The sequence below is a fragment of the Balaenoptera physalus genome (assembly GCF_965194825.1).
Source record: "Balaenoptera physalus genome assembly, chromosome: 12".
In the NCBI taxonomy this organism is placed as follows: Eukaryota; Metazoa; Chordata; class Mammalia; order Artiodactyla; family Balaenopteridae; genus Balaenoptera; species Balaenoptera physalus.
Genome location: NC_138897.1, coordinates 71,144,319 through 71,165,523, shown reverse-complemented (window position 1 = coordinate 71,165,523; position 21,205 = coordinate 71,144,319). Strand labels below are relative to the sequence as shown.

Genomic DNA, 21,205 nt, shown 5'->3' with positions numbered 1-21,205 from the left:
GTGCGCCGCCCTCCCTGTGGTGGGGGGGGGGGGGTCCTGCCCCATGCCGAGTCCTGGGAGCATTGGGAGTTCTTGTTTCACCCCAAACATCCCACAGGGGCATACCTCTACCTGGAAGGGCGCCACTACAGGTCCATCACCTCCCATTGTGCCCGGAGTTCAGCCGCACAGGACGGGTCGGGTGTTGCTCCTGTGCCTGCTGGGACAGAGCACTACACACTGAGGGCCTTCAGACAACAGCACTACACACTGAGGGCCTTCAGACAACAGACACCCTCGCTGCAGTGCCTCCCAGCTGCATCCCCAGAGCAAGATAACGGTGTCCCTGCACTCCTGACTCACCCTCTGCCATCCCTGGGACCCTCACCGCCCCCTGGAGCCTGTTACCACTTGTGAGCTGATGGGTCCCTGCCCAGGCTCTAGCCCAGGTTTCTGGACTGTCAGACTCACATACCCACTCATCCACCCACCCACTCACCTCCCACCTCCAGAGCACCTGGGATCCACAGGCATCTCGGACTCAACACACCAAACCAAAAGCCAGCTCTGAGGCAGCCGGAAGTTCTCTGGTGCCCCCCTCTCCCCCCTCCATGATAGTCACCCAGTCCCCTCCCTCCATCTGTGTGGCTTGGCCTTGGTTCCATCTCTTTGTCCGTTTCTGCCTCCTTGCCGCTGCCACAGCCTCGATCCACTTCCTACTCGTGACAGTGATGAGCCTTGGAAAATGCATACCTGATCCTGCCATGAGGCCACACAGAGCCCTCCTTGGCTCCTGGGTGCCCCTGGAGGAAGCCCATTCCTCTCGCTCCCTGCTCATCCCACCCTAGGTTACTTGCTCAGCCCCTGCCCACATCCCTCCTGGACCACAAGCAATGCCAACCAAGATGCATTCCCAGCCCAGTTAGCGACTCTTACAGCCTCTTTAAACATCTTGTTACACAGAGGAAATCAAAGTGGTATCTTCAAAATAACATTCACATCAATATAGATCAGCCCCCACAGAATATAGCTAAAGCAGGGCTCAGAGGAAAATATATTGCCTTAAATAGTTACATTAATAATAATCAAAACAAATAAAGTATCTAATATATGAAGTTAGTAAAAGAACAATCAGAACAGTAAGGAAGGCAAAAGGAAGAATTTAGTAACAACTGAAGCAGAAATTGATAAATTTGAAGTCAGAAGAACAGATCTTTGAAAAAGATATAATATATAAGCTATTAGCTAGCCAATTAGTAAAAATGAAGGACGTGTAAATACACACAAAAAAGAAATGAGAACAGGGAAATAACCTAATCTATAGAGGAAGTTAGAAGTACTAGAAAAGATTACTCATTTTAATAAAAATAAATTTGGAAACTTGACAAAATAAATTACTTTCTAGGATGATATAAGTAGAACTGCGATACTTAACACATACTAAAAACATTGCCACTTATCTGAAATTCAGATTTAATTGGCAGGCTTTATTTTTATTTGCTAAATCTGGCAAGCTTAAGTATAAACGACAAACGGGTCCAAGAAAGAGCAAAGGTCTAGACATGTCAATGATCGCAAAAAAAACTGAGAACGTGGCAGGAACACTGGCCTACCACAAATGCCCTTCTGGAAAGTTTCCCAGGCGAAGTGTGTCCTGCCTTTAGGATCAGAGGCCTCTGTTGCCAGTTAAGCCGCCACAGTGTAGAGCGAGGAGGAACATTTCCACATTCACTTTATGAAGTCAGCATAGGACTAGCCCCAAACTTGGCAAAGCACACCAAAGACCAATTGTGTTCGGGAAACTCAACACAAAACTCCTCAAACAAATACAAGGAAGGAGACTCCAAGCAACACATTCAAAAGGACAGGGTGTCCGGGTGGGGCCGACACCAGTACTGCTGGGAATGTCCATGAGAGGGACTTGTACTCCTCCTCTTTCACCAGAGGAGAAAAATCACAGAGTTCTCTCATGGAGAGGCATTTGACAAAATTCAACACTCATTCTTGATTTAAAAAAAAAAAAAAAAAACCCACAGACAAAACAACAACAAAACACTGAATAAAATGGAAATAAATGGATATTCCCTTAACATGAATAAATATCTCAAAACAACAGTAACATCTGTTGGACAATGACCATGGCTCCGTGCTACTCTATTGCTTTACATGTATTAATTCACGTAATTCTCCCTAATGAAAGGGAGCTATGATGAGCCCCATCTTACAATGAGAATACTGACGTACTAAAGCTCCCAGGGCCCTGTGGAGTAAGTGCCAGAGGTGGAAACTGGGGAGACAGATGGAGAAAATGAGTCTTGACCCCTACCTCATACCATATACAGAAATTAATTCGAGATGAATCTTAGGCCTAAATGGGAAAACTAAAATAAATGCCTGGGCAACCAGTCCAGAATCATTTATTACAAAGACCTTCATTTTCCTCATTGAATTACATCAGTGCTTTTGTGAAACAAACAAAAAAAAACTCAAGTAAACCAAGCCATCAGATTTTAAAACACACTGTAAACATACAGTAGGTTAAAACAGCATATGAATAAACCTCAGAAATCAATCAACCACAACACAAAGTTCACAAAGAAATGCAAATATATGGGAATTTTGTCTGCTAAAAGAGCATTTCAAAGCAGTAGGAAAAAGATGAATTGCTAACAATCAGTATTAGAACAAGTGGGTAGCCACCTGGAAAACAGTAAAGTGGGACCCTGGCCTTTTATTTATACCAAATTAAATGCCAGTTGGACCAAAGATTTAACAGTTAAAAATAAAACCATACAGGGCTTCCCTGGTGGTGCAGTGGTTGAGAATCTGCCTGCTAATGCAGGGCACATGGGTTCGAGCCCTGGTCTGGGAAGATCCCACATGCCGCGGAGCAACTAAGCCCGTGAGCCACAATTACTGAGCCTGCGCGTCTGGAGCCTGTGCTCCGCAACAAGAGAGGCCACGATAGTGAGAGGCCCGCGCACCGCGATGAAGAGCGGCCCCCGCTTGCCACAACTAGAGAAAGCCCTCGCACGGAAACGAAGACCCAACACAGCCATAAATAAATAAATAAATAAATAAATAAAGTGAAACCTTAAAAAAAGCCATACAAATATTGTAAAAAAATGAGAGAAAATTTTATTTATGTTCTTAGAAAGGGGAAGTCCTTATTTAGGCATGACATAAAATCAAGAAGCCATATTAAAGGGACTTCCCTGGTGGTCCAGTGGGTAAGACTCCACACTCCCAATGCAGGGGGCCTGGGTTCGATCCCTGGTCGGGGAACTAGATCCCGCTTGCTGCAACTAATAGTTCGCGTGAGGCAACTAAAGATCCCGCGTGCCACAACTAAGACCTGGCGCAGCCTAAATTAATTAATTAAAAAAAAAAAAGAAGCCATACCAAGGAAAGGATAAATTGGGACTCCCCTGGCAGTTCAGTGGTTAAGACTCTGCCCTTCCAATGCAGGGGGCAGGTTTGATCCCTGGTCGGGGAACTAAGATCCCACATGCCATGCGGCGTGGCCAAAAAATTAAAAAAAAAAAAAAAGGATAAATTTGAACATATAAAAATTTAAAATTTTGATGTGAAAAATATTTCAAAAGACCAATGAAAACCTTGCAGAAAGACAGTTTCAATACGTGATCTGGGGCTGGTTACTTTAATATTTAAATATTTAATATCAAAGACCAAGTATCCATTAGAAAGATGCACAGGGATATGACTCATTAGACCACAGAAAGAGAACTACAAATCGCCATTTCAACATATAAAAAATTGCTCAACCTCACTGATAAATGCGCCAATTAAAAACACAATGAGATCCACAGGGACAAAGAAAATGGCTCCAGCCCAAAGGCTTCCTCTGTGAACGCTTCCAAACACTGATGGAACAAAAAACACCAGTCTTACACAAACTCTTCCCGAGAACAGAACAGAGAAAACATTGCCCAACTTTTAATAAGGCCAGCATAATCCTGAGAGCAAAACCTGACAAAGAAACTTCATGAAAGAAAACTAGAGGGTGATTTCATTCATGCACAGAGATGCAGCAAAATTCCTAAATGAAATCTGAGCAAGCCAAATTCATATATATAAATTCATCACTACCAATTTGGGTTTATTCTGGGAATGCATGATTGGTTGAACATTACAAAATCAAGCAATGCAATTCACTGTATTAACATACTAATAGAATAAAGAAGAAAAATCATTCCCCATCTCAATAAATGCAGAAAAGCATTTGATAAAATTTGCCAACTTTCACAATAAAAATTCTCAGTAACTAGAAATAGAAGAAAACTTCCTTAATTTTATAAGTTGCGGCTACAAAACCCTACAGTAAACATCATACTTCATGGTAAAACATACAAGCCTTCCTTTTGAGATTGAGACCAATTCCTTTTGAGATGGAAACATGCATTGTTAGCTTTCATCATTTCCTTTCCATACTGAAAGAGAAGTCCTTGCCAGGGCAATAAGGTGAGAAAAACGAACAAAAGGTATAACTGGAAAGGAGGACATAAAACTGTCAATATTTGTAGATACTTAACAGGTAAACTGTTAGAAATAAGTCAATTGAACAAGATCACTGTAATCAAGGAAAATATACAAAAATCAATGATATTTCTACATCATTCATAAATAGAAAACACTGGGCTTCCCTGGTGGTGCAGTGGTTGAGAGTCTGCCTGCCAGTGCAGGGGACACGGGTTCGAGCCCTGGTCTGGGAAGATCCCACATGCCACGGAGCAACTGGGCCCGTGAGCCATAATTACTGAGCCTGCGCGTCTGGAGCCTGTGCTCCGCAACAGGAGAGGCCGCGACAGTGAGAGGCCCGCGCACCGCGATGAAGAGTGGCCCCCGCTTGCCACAACTAGAGAAAGCCCTCGCACAGAAACGAAGACCCAACACAGCCATAAATAAATAAAAATTAAAAAAAAAAAAAAAAAAAAATAGAAAACACTTTTTTGAACTGAAATCACTTACAATAGCATTAAAAAAAAAAAATCCACGCCTAGAAGTAAAACTAACAAGTATGCAAGACCTCTACACTGAACACTGCAAAATATAACTGAAGAATTTGAAGAAAACGAATAAATGGAGGATTATACTACATTCATGGACTAGAAGGCTTAGTGCTGTGAAGATGCCAATTCTCCCCACATTCACCTATAAATCCAATGCAATCCTAAAAAAAATCCTCACAGGTTTGTGTGTGTGTGTGTGGAAATTGGCAAGCTGATTCTAAAATTCATATGGAAACACCAAGGACCAGGACTAGCCCAGGCAATCTTGAGGAAGAACATGAAGGAGAGGGACTTCCCTGGTGGTCCAGTGGTTAAGACTCCGAGCTTCCGATGCAAGAGGCCTGGGTTTGATCCCTGGTCAGGGAACTAGATCCCGCATGCCACAACTAAAGACCCCACGTGCTGCAGCTAAAGAAAAAGATCCTGCATGCCACAACAAAGATCCTGCATGCTGCAGCTAAGACCCAGTGCAGCCAAATAAATAAATAAAAATAAAATATTAAAAAAAAAAAAAAAAGGAAAGATATGGCCAATTAAAGAAAAAAAAAGAACATAAAGGAGGACTCACATTACCAGATGTCAGGAACAAGCTATGGTAATAAAGGCAATTTGGTATTGGTGCAAAAATAAACTGGGCAGGGCTTCCCTGGTGGTGCAGTGTTTAAGAATCCACCTGCCAATGCAGAGGACACAGGTTCGATCCCTGGTCCAGGAGGATCCCACATGCCATGGAGCAACTAAGCCCATGCGTCACAACTACTGAGCCTGTGCTCTAGAGCCCACGAGCCACAACAATTGAGCCCATGCGCCACAACTACTTAAGCCCATGTGCCTAGAGCCCGTGTTCCGCAACAAGAGAAGCAACCACAATGAGATGCCCGCTTACCGCAAAGAAGCGTAGCCCCTGCTCACCGAAACTAGAGAAAGCCCGCGCAGCAACGAAAACCCAATGCAGCCACAAATAAACAAATAAAATAAATTTTTTAAAAAATCTATCAAAAATAAACTGGGCAATGGGACAGAACAGAAAGTCACCTGACCTCTGACAGAGGAGACACAGCAGTGCAATGGGAAAGGAATGCTGTTTCAATAAACAGTGCTGAGTCAATCAGATAGCCAGATGAAAAATGTGTATCCTGACTCCTACCTCACACCATGCACAAAAATCATTCCAGATGGCTGGCAGATCTAATTATGAAATATCACACCATAACACTTTTATAGGAAAATACAGAACAGCTTTGTGACTTGGGAGAAGGCACGTGTTTCTTAAACAGGACACAAAAAGTACTAACTGTAAAAGAAAAAAATGGATAAACTGACCTATATAAAAATTAAGAACTTCTGTTCAACAAAAGACATTAAAATAGTGAAAAGGCAACCCATGGAATACGAGAGTATCTGCAGTGCTTATATCTGACAATAAACTCTTACCCAGAATAAAGAACTCCTACAAATCAATTAGAGAGCTCCAGATAACCTGACGGAAAATGGGCAAAAGACTTGAACACACCTCATAAAAGAGGAGCTCTGGATGGCCAATGAACATACAAAGAAATGCATAGCTTCACTAGTTGTCAAAAAAAAAATGCAAAATAAATCCACAATATGCTACCACTATATACCCAACAGAATAGCCAAAATTCAAGAGACCAATAATGCCAAGTGTTGGCAAAAATATGGCAAAATGGGGACTTCCCTTGCAGTCCAGTGGTTAAGACTCCACACTTCCACTGCAGGAGGCATGGATTTGATCCCTGGTTGGGGAACTAAGATCCCACACTAACATTCCACTTCTATAAACGAAGTACAAATACAGAGGTTATTTTAAAAAATATATATATATGGCAAAATGGAATTGCCATTCGCCGCCAGTGGGAACATCAACTGGTAAAACTACTTTGGAAAACCAGTATTACCACAGTATAAAACTACCACACTCCTACCTCATGCCCAGCAATGCTACTCCTAGGAACTTACCCAATATAAATGCATATGTCTGTAACTGACCAGGACCCTATGGGGCCTTCCTGGAATAGACCCTGCCCCCTCCAATGTCCTCCGCCTGCCTCTCTGTCTATAGAAAAACTTTAGTCTCCAAGGCCTTCCCTGAGTTCCAGAGAATACATTTAATCAGAGAAGTGACAAATGCAGAAAGAAAGGAGAATAGCCAAGCAAGACAAAATAATAATAGTTTAGCCATTAAACAAAGTCAAGGACCTTCAGTTCCTCCTCAAGGGCTACAGATAATATTCTGAGCTATGTCCTTTGAGCCATTTTGCAGATACTGAAACCCCCACCAGGTGGAAGAAGTTAACTACATGCTGCCCACTAGCACATAGACCCCAGACCAGTTGGAACCAGAAGGATGACGATGTTGACTCCCAATTACCTCACCACCAACCCATCAGAAAAATGCCCACGACCTGACCATGCACCCTGAAACCTCCCTCCCTCACCCTGTCTTTAAAACCTTTCCCTGAGGGACTTCCCTGGTGGTGCAGTGGATAAGACTCTGCACTCCCAATGCAGGGGACCCAGGTTCAATCCCTGGTCAGGGAACTAGATCCCACATGCATGCTGCAACTAAGAGTCTGCATGCCACAACTAAGGAGTCCACGTGTTGCAACTAAGGAGCTGGCAAACCGCAACCAAAACCTGGTGCAACCAAATAAATAAATTAATAATAAAATAAAACCTTTCCCTGAAAGCCATCAGGGAGTTTGGGCCTTCTGAGCATTAGCTACCTGGACTCCTTGCTTGGTCTTGCAATAAACGCTGCACTTTCCTTCAGCACAACTTGGTGTCAGCAGGTTGGCTTTACTGCACGAAGGCGAGCAGACCCACGTTTGGTTCGGTAACACATCTGTGCATCAAAAGACACATACAAGAATGTTTATAGCACTAGCCATTATAGCTCCAAACTGAAAACCACCCCAAAGCGCCTCAACAGGAAAATGGTTAAACAAATTCATTAGCTGAAATAACACTCAGAAAAAATAAAAAACTCAAAGCAGAACACCTCAACGTGGATGAATCTCATAAACATAATATGCACAAGCAGCTAGATGCAAAGAGCGTCGACTCTAGGATTCCACCTGTGTGAAGGACAAACCAGGCAGAACTCGCCTATGGGGTGAGAAATTGGTGGTTGACCTGAGGAGGAGGGAGAGGACAGTGTCTGATAGAGAAAATGTTAGGGGTGACCAGAGTGGTGGTTCACTGGGCATGTTCACAAGCTGTACCCTGAGCAGTGCACTCTCTTGCTTACAACTTATACTTTATTTAGCAGAGTTCCATCAAAGAAGCAGGGCCCACACCATGGGAACTGGGCAAGGGGTTCCTGTAAGGCTACTGTCTCCCATGGGATGCTGCAGCCTGAGGTCCACGTGGCAGAGTCAGGAGGCAAGATGGATGGAAAGTGGAGGGAGGACCCAGAGCTGACTGGAGCCCATGAGGATGGGCTGAAGCCCACATCCCTTCTTGTTGCCAAGGGCGACAAAGGTTTCTTGCAGCAGCTGGACCGCTTTGTCACACACCTGACCCAGGAGAATGGATTGAGGGTGGACTGGGAGGAGGTGGAGTAGTTGCCTGGATTCCGCTGGTGCTGATGAGCTGGGTCAGCAGGCGCGCCACAAGGAGTGTGACCTACAAAAGAGGTTGCCAATTCCCTTCCGCCCTCCCAATCCTGCGCAGGAATCTCTCTTGTGGTCCTAACCCAAAACACATTGGGAAGGGAATTCCGGGAAAGCCGGTCAGCCTGACGGAGGCCCCACAGTGTGTTTCACTAACTGACAAAGAGCAAAAAATCTGAAGGCTCCTTATGCTGATGAGGGTGTAGGGGGCCCGGCAATCGCGTAGGTTGGTGGTGAGTGTCAGCGGGTACAACTCTAGGAGAAAAACAAATGTGTCGTTTAACCAGTCCATCGGACTTCCTTGGTGGCGCAGTGGTTAGGAATCCGCCGGCCAGTGCAGGGGACACAGGTTCAAGCCCTGGTCTGGAAAGATCCCACATGCCGCGGAGCAACTAGGCCCGTGTGCCACAACTACTGAGCCCGTGTGCCTAGAGCCTGTGCTCCACAACCAGAGAAGCCACCACAATGAGAAGCCCACGCACCGCAACGAAGAGCAGCCCCCACTCGCCACAACTAGAGAAAGCCAGGGCGCAGCAACAAAGACCCAACACAGCCAAAAATAAATAATATAAATAAATAAATTTTAAAAAAAAACAAAAAAAACCCCAGCCTATCATCTTGTGTGACTTTCCCCTACAGGTGAACCTGAACTTACTTACCAAGCACAACAGCGTTTGAAGAAGCAAAAGGCTGTCCACCACCTGGGGAATGACTAAGTAAATTCCTCTGTTTGAGTTTTAAAATTTTTTAATTGTAGTAAAATACAAATAACAGGGCTTCCCTGGTGGCGCAGTGGTTGAGAGTCTGCCTGCCAATGCAGGGGACATGGGTTCGAGCCCTGGGCTGGGAAGATCCCACATGCTGCGGAGCAACTAGGCCTGTGAGCCACAGCTGCTGAGCCTGCGCGTCTGGAGCCCGTGCTCCGCAACAAGAGAGGCCGCGACAGTGAAAGGCCTGCACACCGCAATGAAGAGTGGCCCCCACTTGGCACAACTAGAGAAAGCCCTCGCACAGAAACGAAGACCCAACACAGCTAAAAATAAAAAATTAAAAAAAAAAAATTCAGTGTTGTAATTCTAAAAAAAAATACAAATAACACAGGACTTCCCTGGTGGCTCAGTGGTTAAGAATCTACCTGCCAATGCAGGGGACATGGGTTCGAGCCCTGGTCTGGGAAGATCCCACACACCGCAGAGCAACTAAGCCCGTGCGCCACAACTACTGAGCCTGTGCTCTAGAGCCCGCGTGCCACAACTACTGAGCCCACGTGCCACAACTACTGAAGCCCACGTGCCTAGAGCCCATGCTCCATAACAAGAGAAGCCACTGCAATGAGAGGCCCGCGCACCTCAACGAAGAGTAGCCCCCGCTCACCGCAACTAGAGAAAGCCCGTGCGCAGCAATGAAGACCCAACGCAGCCAAAAACATATAAATAAAATAAATTAAAAAAAAAAAACAAATAACAAAAACTTTACCGTCTTAACCATTTCTAAGGGTCCAGCGCAGTGGCATTAAGTACATTCACATAGTTGCACAACCATCACCACCACCCATCTCGACCTTTTCATCTTCCCAAACTGAAACTGTCCCCATTAACTGACAGCTCCCAGGAGTTACCTGGTGGTCTGGTAGTTAGAATTTGGTGCTTTCACTGCCATGGCCCAGGTTCAATCCCTGGTCAGGGAACTTGCCAAAAACAACAGCTCCCCATTTCCCCTCCGCAGCCCCTGGCAACCTCTACTCTACCCTCTGTCTCTATGAATTTGCTCTAGGGACCTCATGTAAGTGGAATCATGCAGTATTTGTCCTTTTGTGTCTGGCTTATTTCACTTAGCATAATGTCCTCAAGGTTCATCCATGTTGTAGCCGTGGTCAGAATGTCCTTCCTTTTTATGACCCAATAATATTCCATTGTACAGATAGACCACATTTGTTTATCTATTCACCTGTTGATGGACACTTAAGTTGCCTCCACCTTTTGGCTATTGTGAATAACGCTGCTATGAACATTGTAAGATCCATTGAATTTTTTAAAACCTTTTGCACATAGTATTTATCTTCAACACTAATGAAAAACATAAGGCCATCTTTTCACATCTCTGCCTGTTGTGTATAGTTCAGGGGACCAATTGCTGCAACACATAGACCCCAAAATGTACTATGGCTTACTCACAAGGGAAGTTTATTTTTTGTTCCCAAAGCAGTACTGGATGGGTGAACAGGTGGGGATGGGGAGATCCTTCCACGTGCTGGGGACCCAGGTTGGCATGGCTTCCAGTCACCTGTGCATCATCGGGAGCATGGGGAAGGGCCTGCAGGGGGTTGCCTGTGGAGGTGTTAAGGACCAGCCCTGGAATTGCCCCACCCACTCCTGCTAGAAACCAGTCACATGACTGCACCAACTGCAAAGAGTGCTGGGGAATGTAGTCCAGTGCTTTCAGAAGGGCACCCAGACTGTGTGGCTGCAGAGTATCTACTGGACCTCACTTCTCTAATGGCTTCTGTCCTCTAAAATTCAGCTGGAGCCAGACTCCTCCAAGAAGTACCCACCTGGCCTCCTGCTCCCACAGTGCACTACACCGATCACACCCTCCTCCAGAGCAATGTGGACCATGGGGACAGGGGTCTCCCAGCAGAGGCCTGGCCCGGGGCAGGGACTCGGTCACCTGGGGCTGTGTGGGAGGAAGCAGCCTGGTGGAGGGGTCCCTACTCCCCACATTGGTCCCTTCCCCCCACATCAGCCCCTTCCCACTGTTCAGCCAACAGGAGGCCCAAGTGGGAGGCTGGAGGGGAAGTGGTGCTTCCCCTCCTCGGGAGGCTAGAGGCCTCTGTTGGTGGGGCAATTGCCTCTGTGGTGAGGGCCCCACGCAACCACATGGTTCTCACTTTCTTGGGGACCTGGCCTGGCTCCTTGGCCTCCCCCACCCTTTGTCCCTCACTGGCTCCTATTTCACTTCCCAGCTCTCCCATTACCTGCATTTCCAAGTCCCTGGATTACTATCCTCCAAACCCCAACTAGTACAAGGGACAGGGGACTGGCCGCTGGGTTCTGGTGCCGTCACTCCCTAGGGCTGCGGTTTGGGGAGACCACCTCTCTGAGGCCAGGGTGCCTACTGTTTATGTTTCTAGGGAGTCTATGCCCAGCTCTGGGATCTTGTGCCCTCACACAGGCCCCGCAGCACCCCAGACTCCCAACGGGCCCCTGGGAAAACCCCTGCCAGGTGTTGGGGCTTCCCAGCCTGGCCGGCCCCTGGCACTGGGAAGGCCTGACGTCTGGGGCCAGGGCCACGATGGATCCCTTCTCCTGCCAGGGCAGCTCCAGGGCCTGCCTTAGAGGGACAAGAGTAGGGTAGGGAGCCTGAGGGAGGCCATGCTTTATTTTCAGGATGAAGCCTGACAGGGGAGGCACCTCTGCTACTGCCCTCCACGTTACTCCTCAGACCTGAGTGCACTGCCCATCCTCTGAGCCTTTGCCCAGGCTATTCCTCTACCTGGAAAGCCCTCTGACCAATCACACCTCTGAGGCCAGTCTGGAAGCAGTAACGCTGCCCCTGCCCTCCTGCCCTGACCAGGAACCTGACCCTCACCCACTGTCAAGGGCCTGGCCCGGCCTGGCTCGGCAAGGGAGGCACTGGGGCTCAGGTTGGTGGGAGGCCAGCCCTGCCTTACCTCATCTGCAGAGAGGAAAGTACCTGCCCAGGGGCCAAAGGGTGGGCCCTCAGCTCCCCTGTCCTGAGCTGGAAGCCCAGAGGTTGGGGGGAGGTGGGTGGGGTCTGGAAGGACAAGAAGCACTGACCCCATCTGCCTCCACCAGAGTCTCCTCGGCACCACCCCCAGGGCTCCCACCCCCCTAATCTCGTCTTAGCTCTGTTCAAATGTGCCCCACTGTGCACACTCCAGGAATCCCTGCAGACGGGATCTGCCGCTGCCCCTGCCCACCCCTCTGCCAAAGGTGAGGCTGAGGAGGTAGGGAGGCCTGGCCTCGATCCGAATGGTCAGTGCCAGCTGGACGACCTTGGGCAACCCATGCAACCTCTGAGACTGGGGGATGACTCGAGGCCCCCCCAAGATGAGGGAGATGACCCATGCAACCTCTGAGACTGGGGGATGACTCAAGCCCCCCCCCCCCAGATGAGGGAGATAAAGAGGTGGGCCTGCATGAACCTTGGCTGAGGTTGTGACCACAAGCCTGCTGGCCCAGCTGCACTGCTCTCCCTGATGGCCTGGCTCCCTGTGTAGCCTCCGCCTCCACTGTTCTTACCCTCTGCTGCCCCCACGTGGCCACTCTTGGTGCTGAGGTGAGGGGGCTCCACTCACAGCCTCCCACCCAAGGCTCCAGATCTCGTGGGCAACCCCCTGCCCCTCACTCCTCTCAGGCAGAGCTGCCCGCCCTGGCCAGGGGGCGCCAACCTCCAACCCCACACTCCCTGGTGCTTTCTCCATCTAACACCTATGATGCAAAGCTGACCCCATCCTACCCTGCCCAGGCCTGCCCACAGGCCCCATTCAGCACCCTTGCTACAAACGGGGCAGCGGTGGCATGAGGCCTGGGCCCTGTACTAGCTTCTGGACACTCCTGGGCAAAGGGCTCAGGGACCGGGACCAGTTGGGCATCGCATTACCAGACTGCCTCTGGGGCTGTGACAGGGCAGGGTGGGGGGCCCAGGGCCAGGCTGCCAGCTTGCTTGTTCCCTACACTTGGGGAGGGTGGGCCGCCTAGCCCTGTCCCTTCTCTTGAGTGCCCAGCGTAGCACCCCATGGAGAACCCTTCCCCTCCCCACCACAACGTGGTCATTGTTCTAGATCCCACTTTACAGATGGAGAGACAGAGATTGGGGAGAGACTGGTCCCAGGTGACCTGCCAGTGGACGAAGGCCTCAGACCCAGGTTGCTCTGGGTGCTGTGGACTGCACAGGGCAACAGTGGGACTCCCCGGAACCGAGGCACAGCACGAGCATCAGGACACCAGGGAAGGGGCACCAAAGGCTTGTTTCCTCCCCCAACAGGCAGGGAGGGGTGTTTCAGGAGATGTTCCAGAGACTTAGAATTACAAGCCTGGAGCTTAGAGGGTGACTCTCCACACCCAAGTCTGGACCCACCTACAGTCTCAGGCCAGGCCCAGGGTCTGGGAATCAAGGCAGCTCGGCCCTGGGGCTCCCTGTTGGGGCACCAGGACTCAGTATACTGGGAATCAGCATCATGGGCACAGGATCTGAGGTACTGGCCTTTGAATATCAGGTGCTGGAGTATTAGGGCTCGGGAGACAGGCCTCAGAATTCAAGGGTACGGAGTCTCGGGCCTGGGGAATTAAGAGTCAGGGGTATGTGGGGAACAGAGCCTCGGGAACTCCACAGTGAACACTCAAGGTCCGGGTCTTTGGTGACAGAGCAGGGCACCGGGCTTTAAAGGCTCAGGTTCAGGTGTCCGTGTCCCAGGTGTATGGTGGTAGGGATTTGTGGATCCAAGTACTGCGGTGCACGTTCTTGGGAGTTTGGGAGGCTGGTCTTTGGCCCCGGGAAGGTTCCGTGTGCCCTGTGCCGCCGGCCAAGCGTGCTTTCCTCAGGGTCGCGAACCCCAGACGGCCCTGCAACAGAGACTGGGTCTAGAGCAGGCCCAGTGGTCCCACCCACGCCCCGGGGCGCCAGGAGAGCCTAGGAGGGTCGGACGGGGGTCTGGGAGGGCGGGGGGGGGGGGGGGTCTCACGTGTTGCTCTTCCTGCGGCGTAGGAGCACGTAGACGAGGGCGACGAGAGCCACCACCGCCAGGCCTCCAAAGATGACGCCCAGCAGCACTGCGTAACTCCGTCCTGGAGAGGCGGCAGGGCGTAAGGCGCACTCGTGCGGGGCACGTAAGCGGGGCGGGCGCGTGGGCGGGGCAATGCTGGGGGCAGGCCGAGAGCTGGTGGGAGGGGCCGGTAGGTGGGCGGGGCATCCTCACCTGGCTGGCAAGTCGGGGTGGGCCGGGACCAGGTGCCATCAGCTTGGCAGGTGCTGGCCTCGGCCCCGGCCAGGCTGTAGCCGCTGTCACAGTGGAAGTGGACAGTGGAGCCCACCAGGTACCTCATGCCCTCCTTGTGCCCATTGGAGGGCGGGGCCAGCCAGCCACAGGACACCACTGGGGCAGGGGTGGGGCACAGACGACAGGTCTGAGCTGCTGACCACAGCCACCAGCCTGGGGGGCCGTGTCCCAGCGCCCGGTGCCCGCCGCCCTCACCCACCGCCGCCCTCACCGGGCTGCAGGCTCTGCGTGCGAAGCAGGTGCTGCCTGTGGACCAACCGCGTGGCGTTGCCCACACTCAGGCTCCCGGTGGCCGCCACGTCGAAGTTGCAGAAATTGTTGTCCCCACACAGTTTGGCCACCTCACTCGCCTGGCTGGGGCTGGAGGTGGTCTCTTCGGGGAACAGGGGCAGGAAATTGGGGTCATGCTTGGGCCGGAGCAGGAAGTTTTCCACCAGGAACTTGGAGTCGTAGGTGAGCAGGGAGGAGGCGTTCTCCACAGCCCCTGGGGAGACAGCAGCAGGCCTGGCTGGTGGGAGGGCCTGGGGGCTTCCCCCCACCTCCACTGAGCACCCCCCAGCATGGTGCCCCCTCCCCTCCAGCCTGTGGTCACTCACAGTCAGCCCCAAACTGGAACAGTTCTCGGGAACTGGCACTGGGGGTCAGGACCTGGCCGCTGCGCAGGGTGAAGTCGTCTGAGGGGTTGTCATTGAGTGTCCCAAGGAGGCCTCGTGTGTGGGTCAAGAACTTATTGGGCAGCAGGACTGCCACACTCAGGAACGGACCCTGGACGCTGACCTCCAGGCCGGCCCCTGATGACAGCATGACTGATACTCTGTCCCCAGCAGCTACTGACAGGAACATGCCTGGACACAGGGGGAGCTGGGGTCAGGGCTGCCCCTGCGGGCACCTTGCCGTGACCCCAGAGCCCCGGGATGCATGGGCCGGCACCCATGGGCTCAGGGGCAGGGGAGGGCATCCCCAGGGCCCAGCCTGCTATGACACTCCACCACCCCGGGCGGTAGATCTGAGGTGCCCAGGCCCTAAAGGGAGCCCCCATACCAGGGCCGTGCGTGGAGGTGGCCTGTCGGCCCTCACACCCTGACTCCACCTCCCCATCTGCGCCCTGGACACCTCCGCCTGCTTTCTGCCAGGGCCAGAGAGAGGTGTGGAGGCCCCGGTGGGGAGGGCAGGGGAGTGGGGCCCCCACCATCCCACTCACCCTTCAGGTCCATCCATCTTTGCTCCTTGAAGCTGAGCACCTCCTGGTTCAGCAGCACCTGCAGGGCCCCAGCCCCATCCCTCAGCCGGACCTCTACCACATCTGAGTCGCCCTCCTGGACAGCCACAGCAGTCAGCCCTGTGCCTCGGTCCTGAGAGCCTGGGATGATGGGTGCAAAATGGGGTCCACTCGGCTCAGCCTCCCCCTCCCCAGGGATGACCCTGAGCCACCCAGAGCCTCAGGGCCCAGCCTCACCCTCGGGCGTCATCCTGGTCTGGGCCCGCGCCTGCACCCTCAGGTCGGTCCCAGAGGCCTCCAGCAGCACGTACTCGCCGCGTCCGTTGAATGTGAAGTTGGTGCCATCGAAGGTGACAAAGTGTGGGTCCCCGAAAGTGGAGGCTGTGGAGAGCGGAGGGTCAGGCAGGTTGCCCTGGCCCCGCCCTGCTTGGGGCCCCGCCCTGGCCAGCACCTGCCCAGGCAGCACCCACCCAGGCGCGGGGGCTGGTAGCTGCGGCAGTCGCTGGAGGGCCGCCTCTGCATGTAGCGGGAGCACTCGGGCGCCCAGAGGCAGCAGTAGTAGAAGCTGATGACATCGTAGATCCAGTGGGAGAGGCCCGGCACGCGGGGCGGCACGCGGTATGGGGGTGCGCCCCAGTCGTGGCCGCGGTCCGGGGTGCTGCCACTGGTGGAGTCGGCTGTCAGGAGCTGTGTGCCCGCCGCCGTGTAGCAGCACTGCTGGCCTGAGCCATATAGGGGGCTGGGGGCACAGACAGGTCAGGGTCGCCTTGGCATCCTGCCCCCAGCCCCCACCCCGCACCCTGCCCACCGTCTCTGGGCTCACCTGGCTTGCACGGAGCGAACGCAGTGCACAGCCCCTGGGTGATAGGTGCACACGCTGCCATGCTCGATGTCACAGCCGTAGTCCGCCTGCAGAGCGGCTGGTTGCTGTCCCCTGCACTGGCTTTGGGCTCTGTCATCCCCTCCCTGGGAGCCAACCCCTCTGGAGCCCTGGGCCCTCAGACCCCAACCTTACCTCCCAGGTCTCTACCTGCCTCCCCCTGCACTGCCTTGGGCGGCACAGCCGTGTGCCTATTGGGGGCAGCTGGCCCCGCCTGTCCCCTCGCTCCCTACTGGGCCCTGACTGGGGGAGGGCTCACTTGGAAGCGCCCAGAGTCAGCCTGGGCCTGGGCCAGGGTGCAGGGGCAGTCGGGCAGCTCCTCCAGGAAGTTGGGCAGCTGGTCCTCCAGTTCCCCCCAGGCCAGGCACTGAGCTCGGGCCCAGGCCACAGGGTCTGCCCGGAAGTCATCGCCCAGGTGCCAGGCCAGCGCATGCTCGTTGCTCCAGAGTGCGTGCACGTCCCTATGGGGACACACGCACACTAGGGGCCACCCTTCCTGCCCTCAGCCCTGGCTCCCCGTCCAGCGTGGGGGCAGCAGGCAGACAGACCCCAGCCCATCTTCTGCAGGGAGGCCCTTACTTCTCCCCTGCGTGGTGTTTGCTGTTGACAATGCGAAGGGCACCCACTTTCCACCTCTGGTAGTTCTGAGGTGCAGGTTTTGGTGTGAAGGTGAAGGAGCCAGAGTTGGTGATGTTTGTGGCCAAGGAGTACAGGTACGACCACACTGCCGTCCACTCCTGGGAGTACGGCTTCCCTGGGGGAGAGAAGGCCTTGTCAGCCCCCGGGCCTGTCCGAGGAACCCCGAGGCATGGGGTGGGGGGGGTGGGACGCCGGTCTTTGGTGCTCAGAGCAGCCTGGTAGATGGACAGAAGGGTGGACAGATGACCACCATTGGAGGCCCTGCCCTGCTTGGGGAGGGAGCCAGGCCCAGGGCCGGCCAGCCATCCAGGGACTCAGAGAGGATGGGGCAGAGCCAGCCTTTTCTGTTTCCAGGATAAGCCTTGTATCCGGGAGCGGAGAATGGCCACACCTCCTCCTAGAGCTGGTACCCAAACAGCCAGGGCTGCCCAGCTTCCCTGTGCTGCTCCAGCCAGTTCCCCTTTCTTGCCTGCACTCTTCCCACTAGAAATCCCCACCTGGATTCCCCCCACCTGGAATCCCCTTTCTCCCATCTCTGCAAGCCCCAAACTCCTGACCCCACCAGGCCCCACAGAGGCAGCCTAGGGTTACTCTGCTGGCCTCACCTGTCTCCTTGTAGCCCCACAGCTCTATGGTGATGGAGTTCGTGGGCAGAGCCAAGGTGTTCCAGGTCAGGGTGAGGTTACCCTGGGTGCTGGCAGTGCCGTAGTATTGCCAGCGGGTCTCGTTCACCAGCTGGCTCTTTTCGGACTCTGACACTTTGCTGGGGTGCACTGGGCAGGGGGCAGGGGGCGAGGGTGAGGTGTGAGTGAAGGCCCGGGGCCCAGGGGGTCCAGGGGAAGAGGCCCGGGGCTCTTAGAGCTGTGGGGACCTCCCAAGGACAAAGCACAGCAGTCCCTCGGGAGCGATGCTCTCCCCCTGGTGGCAGGAAAGGGCAGGAACTGGGAGAGGCAGGGCCCTGCCCCCACCCATAACCAGGCCTCTGTCCTCCACCTGGCTGCTCCCCTCCCCTGGCTGGCCGAGAGCCACACTCCCTCTGGGCTGGAACTCCTGCATGGGTGCCAGCGGCGGGGAAAGGAGCTTGGGGAGCCTGCACCCAGGGAGTCAGGCGGGCCTCCAGAGGGACTGGTTCACCCAGAGTGGGCGAGCCAGGTGCGCATAGATTAGTGCCAGGGAAAGTCCCTGTGAGGGGCCTGGGCCTGGGAGGGTGCGGCCTGGTGCCTCCGGTCTGGACCAGCATGTTGGGGCTCACCAGCCAGCCAGGTGCCTGAGCGTGGGAAGGAGCAGCCATTGTCCATGGAGAGCGTGAAGGGGATGCGGCCGGTCTCGTAGAGCAAGGGTGACACACAGTGCACTCGTCCCGAGGAGTCCACGAAGCCACGGGTCTGGATGCTCTCCTTAAATCTGTGAGGGTGGAGGAGGCAGGAGAAGCTGGGCCAGCGTGGGCTGACCTCTCTGAGGCTCCCAGCCTCCTCCCTGGGGAACCCATCCGGCCAGCCGTCCCAGTCCTCTGTCCCGGGGGCCCCACCCAACCAGCCAGTGGGTCTGGGCCCCAGCGTGCACAGAGCCCTCGGGCCTCCCACCTGCAGATCACGCCGTCAGTGGAGTTGGACCAGTTGAGATGCTGCACCACAAAATCCTTGCCACCCATGACGGAGCCCGAGTAGGGCAAGATCTCCAGGCAGAAGTCCCGAATGTCCGAGCAGCAGCTGGCCAGGCCGAAGCAGGTCGGGTGGCAGGAGCACGGCCCATCCTGGACTCCACAACGGTGGGAGCAGTTCCCCTGGGCACCTGGAGGAGAGGGCCCTGAGTGCCCAGCCTGGCCACCCCATGTACAGGGCCCACATCTCTTTCCCCCTGGAGCCTGTTAGAAGCACCCCCAGGAGAAAGCTGACCAGGAATTGCACTGACCACCACGTGGACCCAGTGGAAACCCATAGGGCCCATGGGGTGGGGTAACTCCTAGTCCAGTTGGCCTGAATGACTGGCTAGAATGAGGGGAGATTTGGGGAAATGTGTCCAGACATAAAACTTCTTGGGAGGAGCCCCTGGGCAGACTGACCCTTAGCTAACAAGTCCCGTACCTGACGGCGTCCTCAGATGGCTACACGTGCCTGACCCCTTGACATGGGCCGGGGACCTGTCTCCACTCCTAAAGCATCAATGGACCGGCAGCCTGGAGAAGAACCATGCTGGCTTGCCCGATCTGGGGTCTGGGATATGGCTACTAAGAGTCCCATTGGAGGCCCACTAGGGGCTGGCGCCCAGGCCGAGTTTGCCCCATCTCACTCCGCTGGGCAGTACAGCCTCACCGGTTACGGCCCCACCCTCGGGGGAGAAGGCCAGGGGTTCTCCCCTCCGTTTAGGGGAGAGGAGGGACAGTTCCAGCAGAGGACCCAGCCAGGCCAGGAGAGGGGACAGGGTGGTTTGGTGGGGGGCTGTGGGCACCCATCGCCCTGGAGCTGGCCTGGCTGCGCAGATTGGAGGGTAGAGACTGGGGTGGGGTGCAGGCCCGTCCCATCTGGCCCTTCCCTGCCATCCCCCAAAGGGGCCGGTCAAGGGTCAGGCTTGGGCCTGAGCCACCACTGTGGGCCCTAGTTCACCCAGCACAGGGCCTGGCACTCAATAAATATTTATTGACCGAGACTGTGATGGCTTGAGGGGGTGGGGAAGGAGGCCCAGTGATGACTGTAAGTGAGATAAGTGGAAGGAAGGTGTTGGTGCTTCCCTGAGATGGGAGATAGGCCGGGGAGGGGGCTGGGGAGCTGGCAAAAACTAGCGCAGGCCAGCCCAGCCCGGGGGCCAGGGTCCTGGCTCTGGAGTGCGTGGCCACCCTGAGAAGGACCCAGAATCCTGCCTCTGGCCAGGCAGGGGGCCCAGTGGGGTTGGGGGCTCCTCCATGTACAAACACACCGTCCATCGGGGCTCAAGGTGCAGGCCAAGGGCTTTCCTGAGCTCACCACCCCCTGGCCACCTCCCTCCCAGCCCGCCACCGCCTTCTGGCTCCCAGCCAGCTTAGGGTAGGCATGGCCCAGACCCCCCATCCCTACCAGCAGCCCCTTGACCCTGGGCTCCCCAGAATTTCTTCTTAGCACCCCCAGTATGGTCACAGATGGCCCGACGGATGGACAGAGGCTGAGCCCAGGGAAGTTCTGCCCCGGGTCTGACTACAGCGGGCAGATGGACAGACAGACGGGGGACAGAAGGGCAGCGTGTGGGCGTACCTGCTGCAGGCCGGGGGCCTGGGCCGGGGGCTGTCACCAGCAGCAGCAGGGCCCAGGGCAGGAGAGACAGCTTCATGGTGCCTGCCTGTGTCTGCAGCCAGAGCAGCAGTGGCTGGGAGGTGGCGGCGGCTCACTCCCCACGGCCTGGCCCTGCCCCACGCTGCTGCCCCACCCCACCCGGGTCCCCTCTCAAAGTCCACAGGTGTCCTATGCGCTAGCAGGGCCCTACTTGCCCAGTTAGCACATTCCTGGCCCTCGGCCTGCGACTCGGGGAGGGGGCCCACGTCCTGAAGCCGGATGTCCAGAGGCTGCAGCTCAGACCCTGGATCCCACCCCCGGGCCTGCTCTGGGGAGCCAGGCCAGGCTCCTGAAGGGGATGGGATGCTGCAGTGGGGATGAGGCAGGGTTGTCCTTGCAATCCCAGGATTCCAGCCCCTGGGGTCCCAGGCCACAGGCCTGGCACCTCAGCTTCCCTGCAGGGAGCAGGGGGTCCCAGTTCCTCCCCACAGCCAGGTGGGGTAAGGGAGCAAGTGACTTCCTGCTGGTGCCTGCTGCTGGCCGGCTGTGTGGGCGCTGGGGG

At 54.3% G+C, this 21,205-nt stretch overlaps 1 protein-coding gene across 5 annotated transcripts in view; it reads right to left on the bottom strand.

Annotated features, from left to right (window-relative positions):
• The window catches only part of SUSD2 (sushi domain containing 2), a 26,538-nt gene extending 5,333 nt beyond the window's left edge, over positions 1-21,205 (bottom strand). The window contains exons 1-16 of one of the 5 annotated variants that reach the window (XM_082416297.1): positions 20,626-21,205; positions 18,985-19,192; positions 18,654-18,805; positions 18,007-18,174; positions 17,342-17,516; positions 17,022-17,223; positions 16,706-16,791; positions 16,353-16,621; positions 16,120-16,263; positions 15,865-16,023; positions 15,260-15,508; positions 14,875-15,147; positions 14,583-14,759; positions 14,349-14,451; positions 7,757-7,875; positions 108-196 (exon numbers count right to left, since the gene is read on the bottom strand). In XM_082416297.1, coding sequence (XP_082272423.1) covers positions 7,830-7,875; positions 14,349-14,451; positions 14,583-14,759; positions 14,875-15,147; positions 15,260-15,508; positions 15,865-16,023; positions 16,120-16,263; positions 16,353-16,621; positions 16,706-16,791; positions 17,022-17,223; positions 17,342-17,516; positions 18,007-18,174; positions 18,654-18,805; positions 18,985-19,192; positions 20,626-20,701 — 2,487 coding nt within the window. In that variant the 5' untranslated portion in view covers positions 20,702-21,205 and the 3' untranslated portion in view covers positions 108-196; positions 7,757-7,829. Of the gene's footprint in view, positions 1-105; positions 200-7,756; positions 7,876-13,615; positions 14,230-14,348; positions 14,452-14,582; positions 14,760-14,874; positions 15,148-15,259; positions 15,509-15,864; positions 16,024-16,119; positions 16,264-16,352; positions 16,622-16,705; positions 16,792-17,021; positions 17,224-17,341; positions 17,517-18,006; positions 18,175-18,653; positions 18,806-18,984; positions 19,193-20,625 lie in introns of those variants that run through there. The other 4 variants (XM_082416296.1, XM_082416295.1, XM_082416298.1 and 1 more) reach the window with 4 other exon arrangements.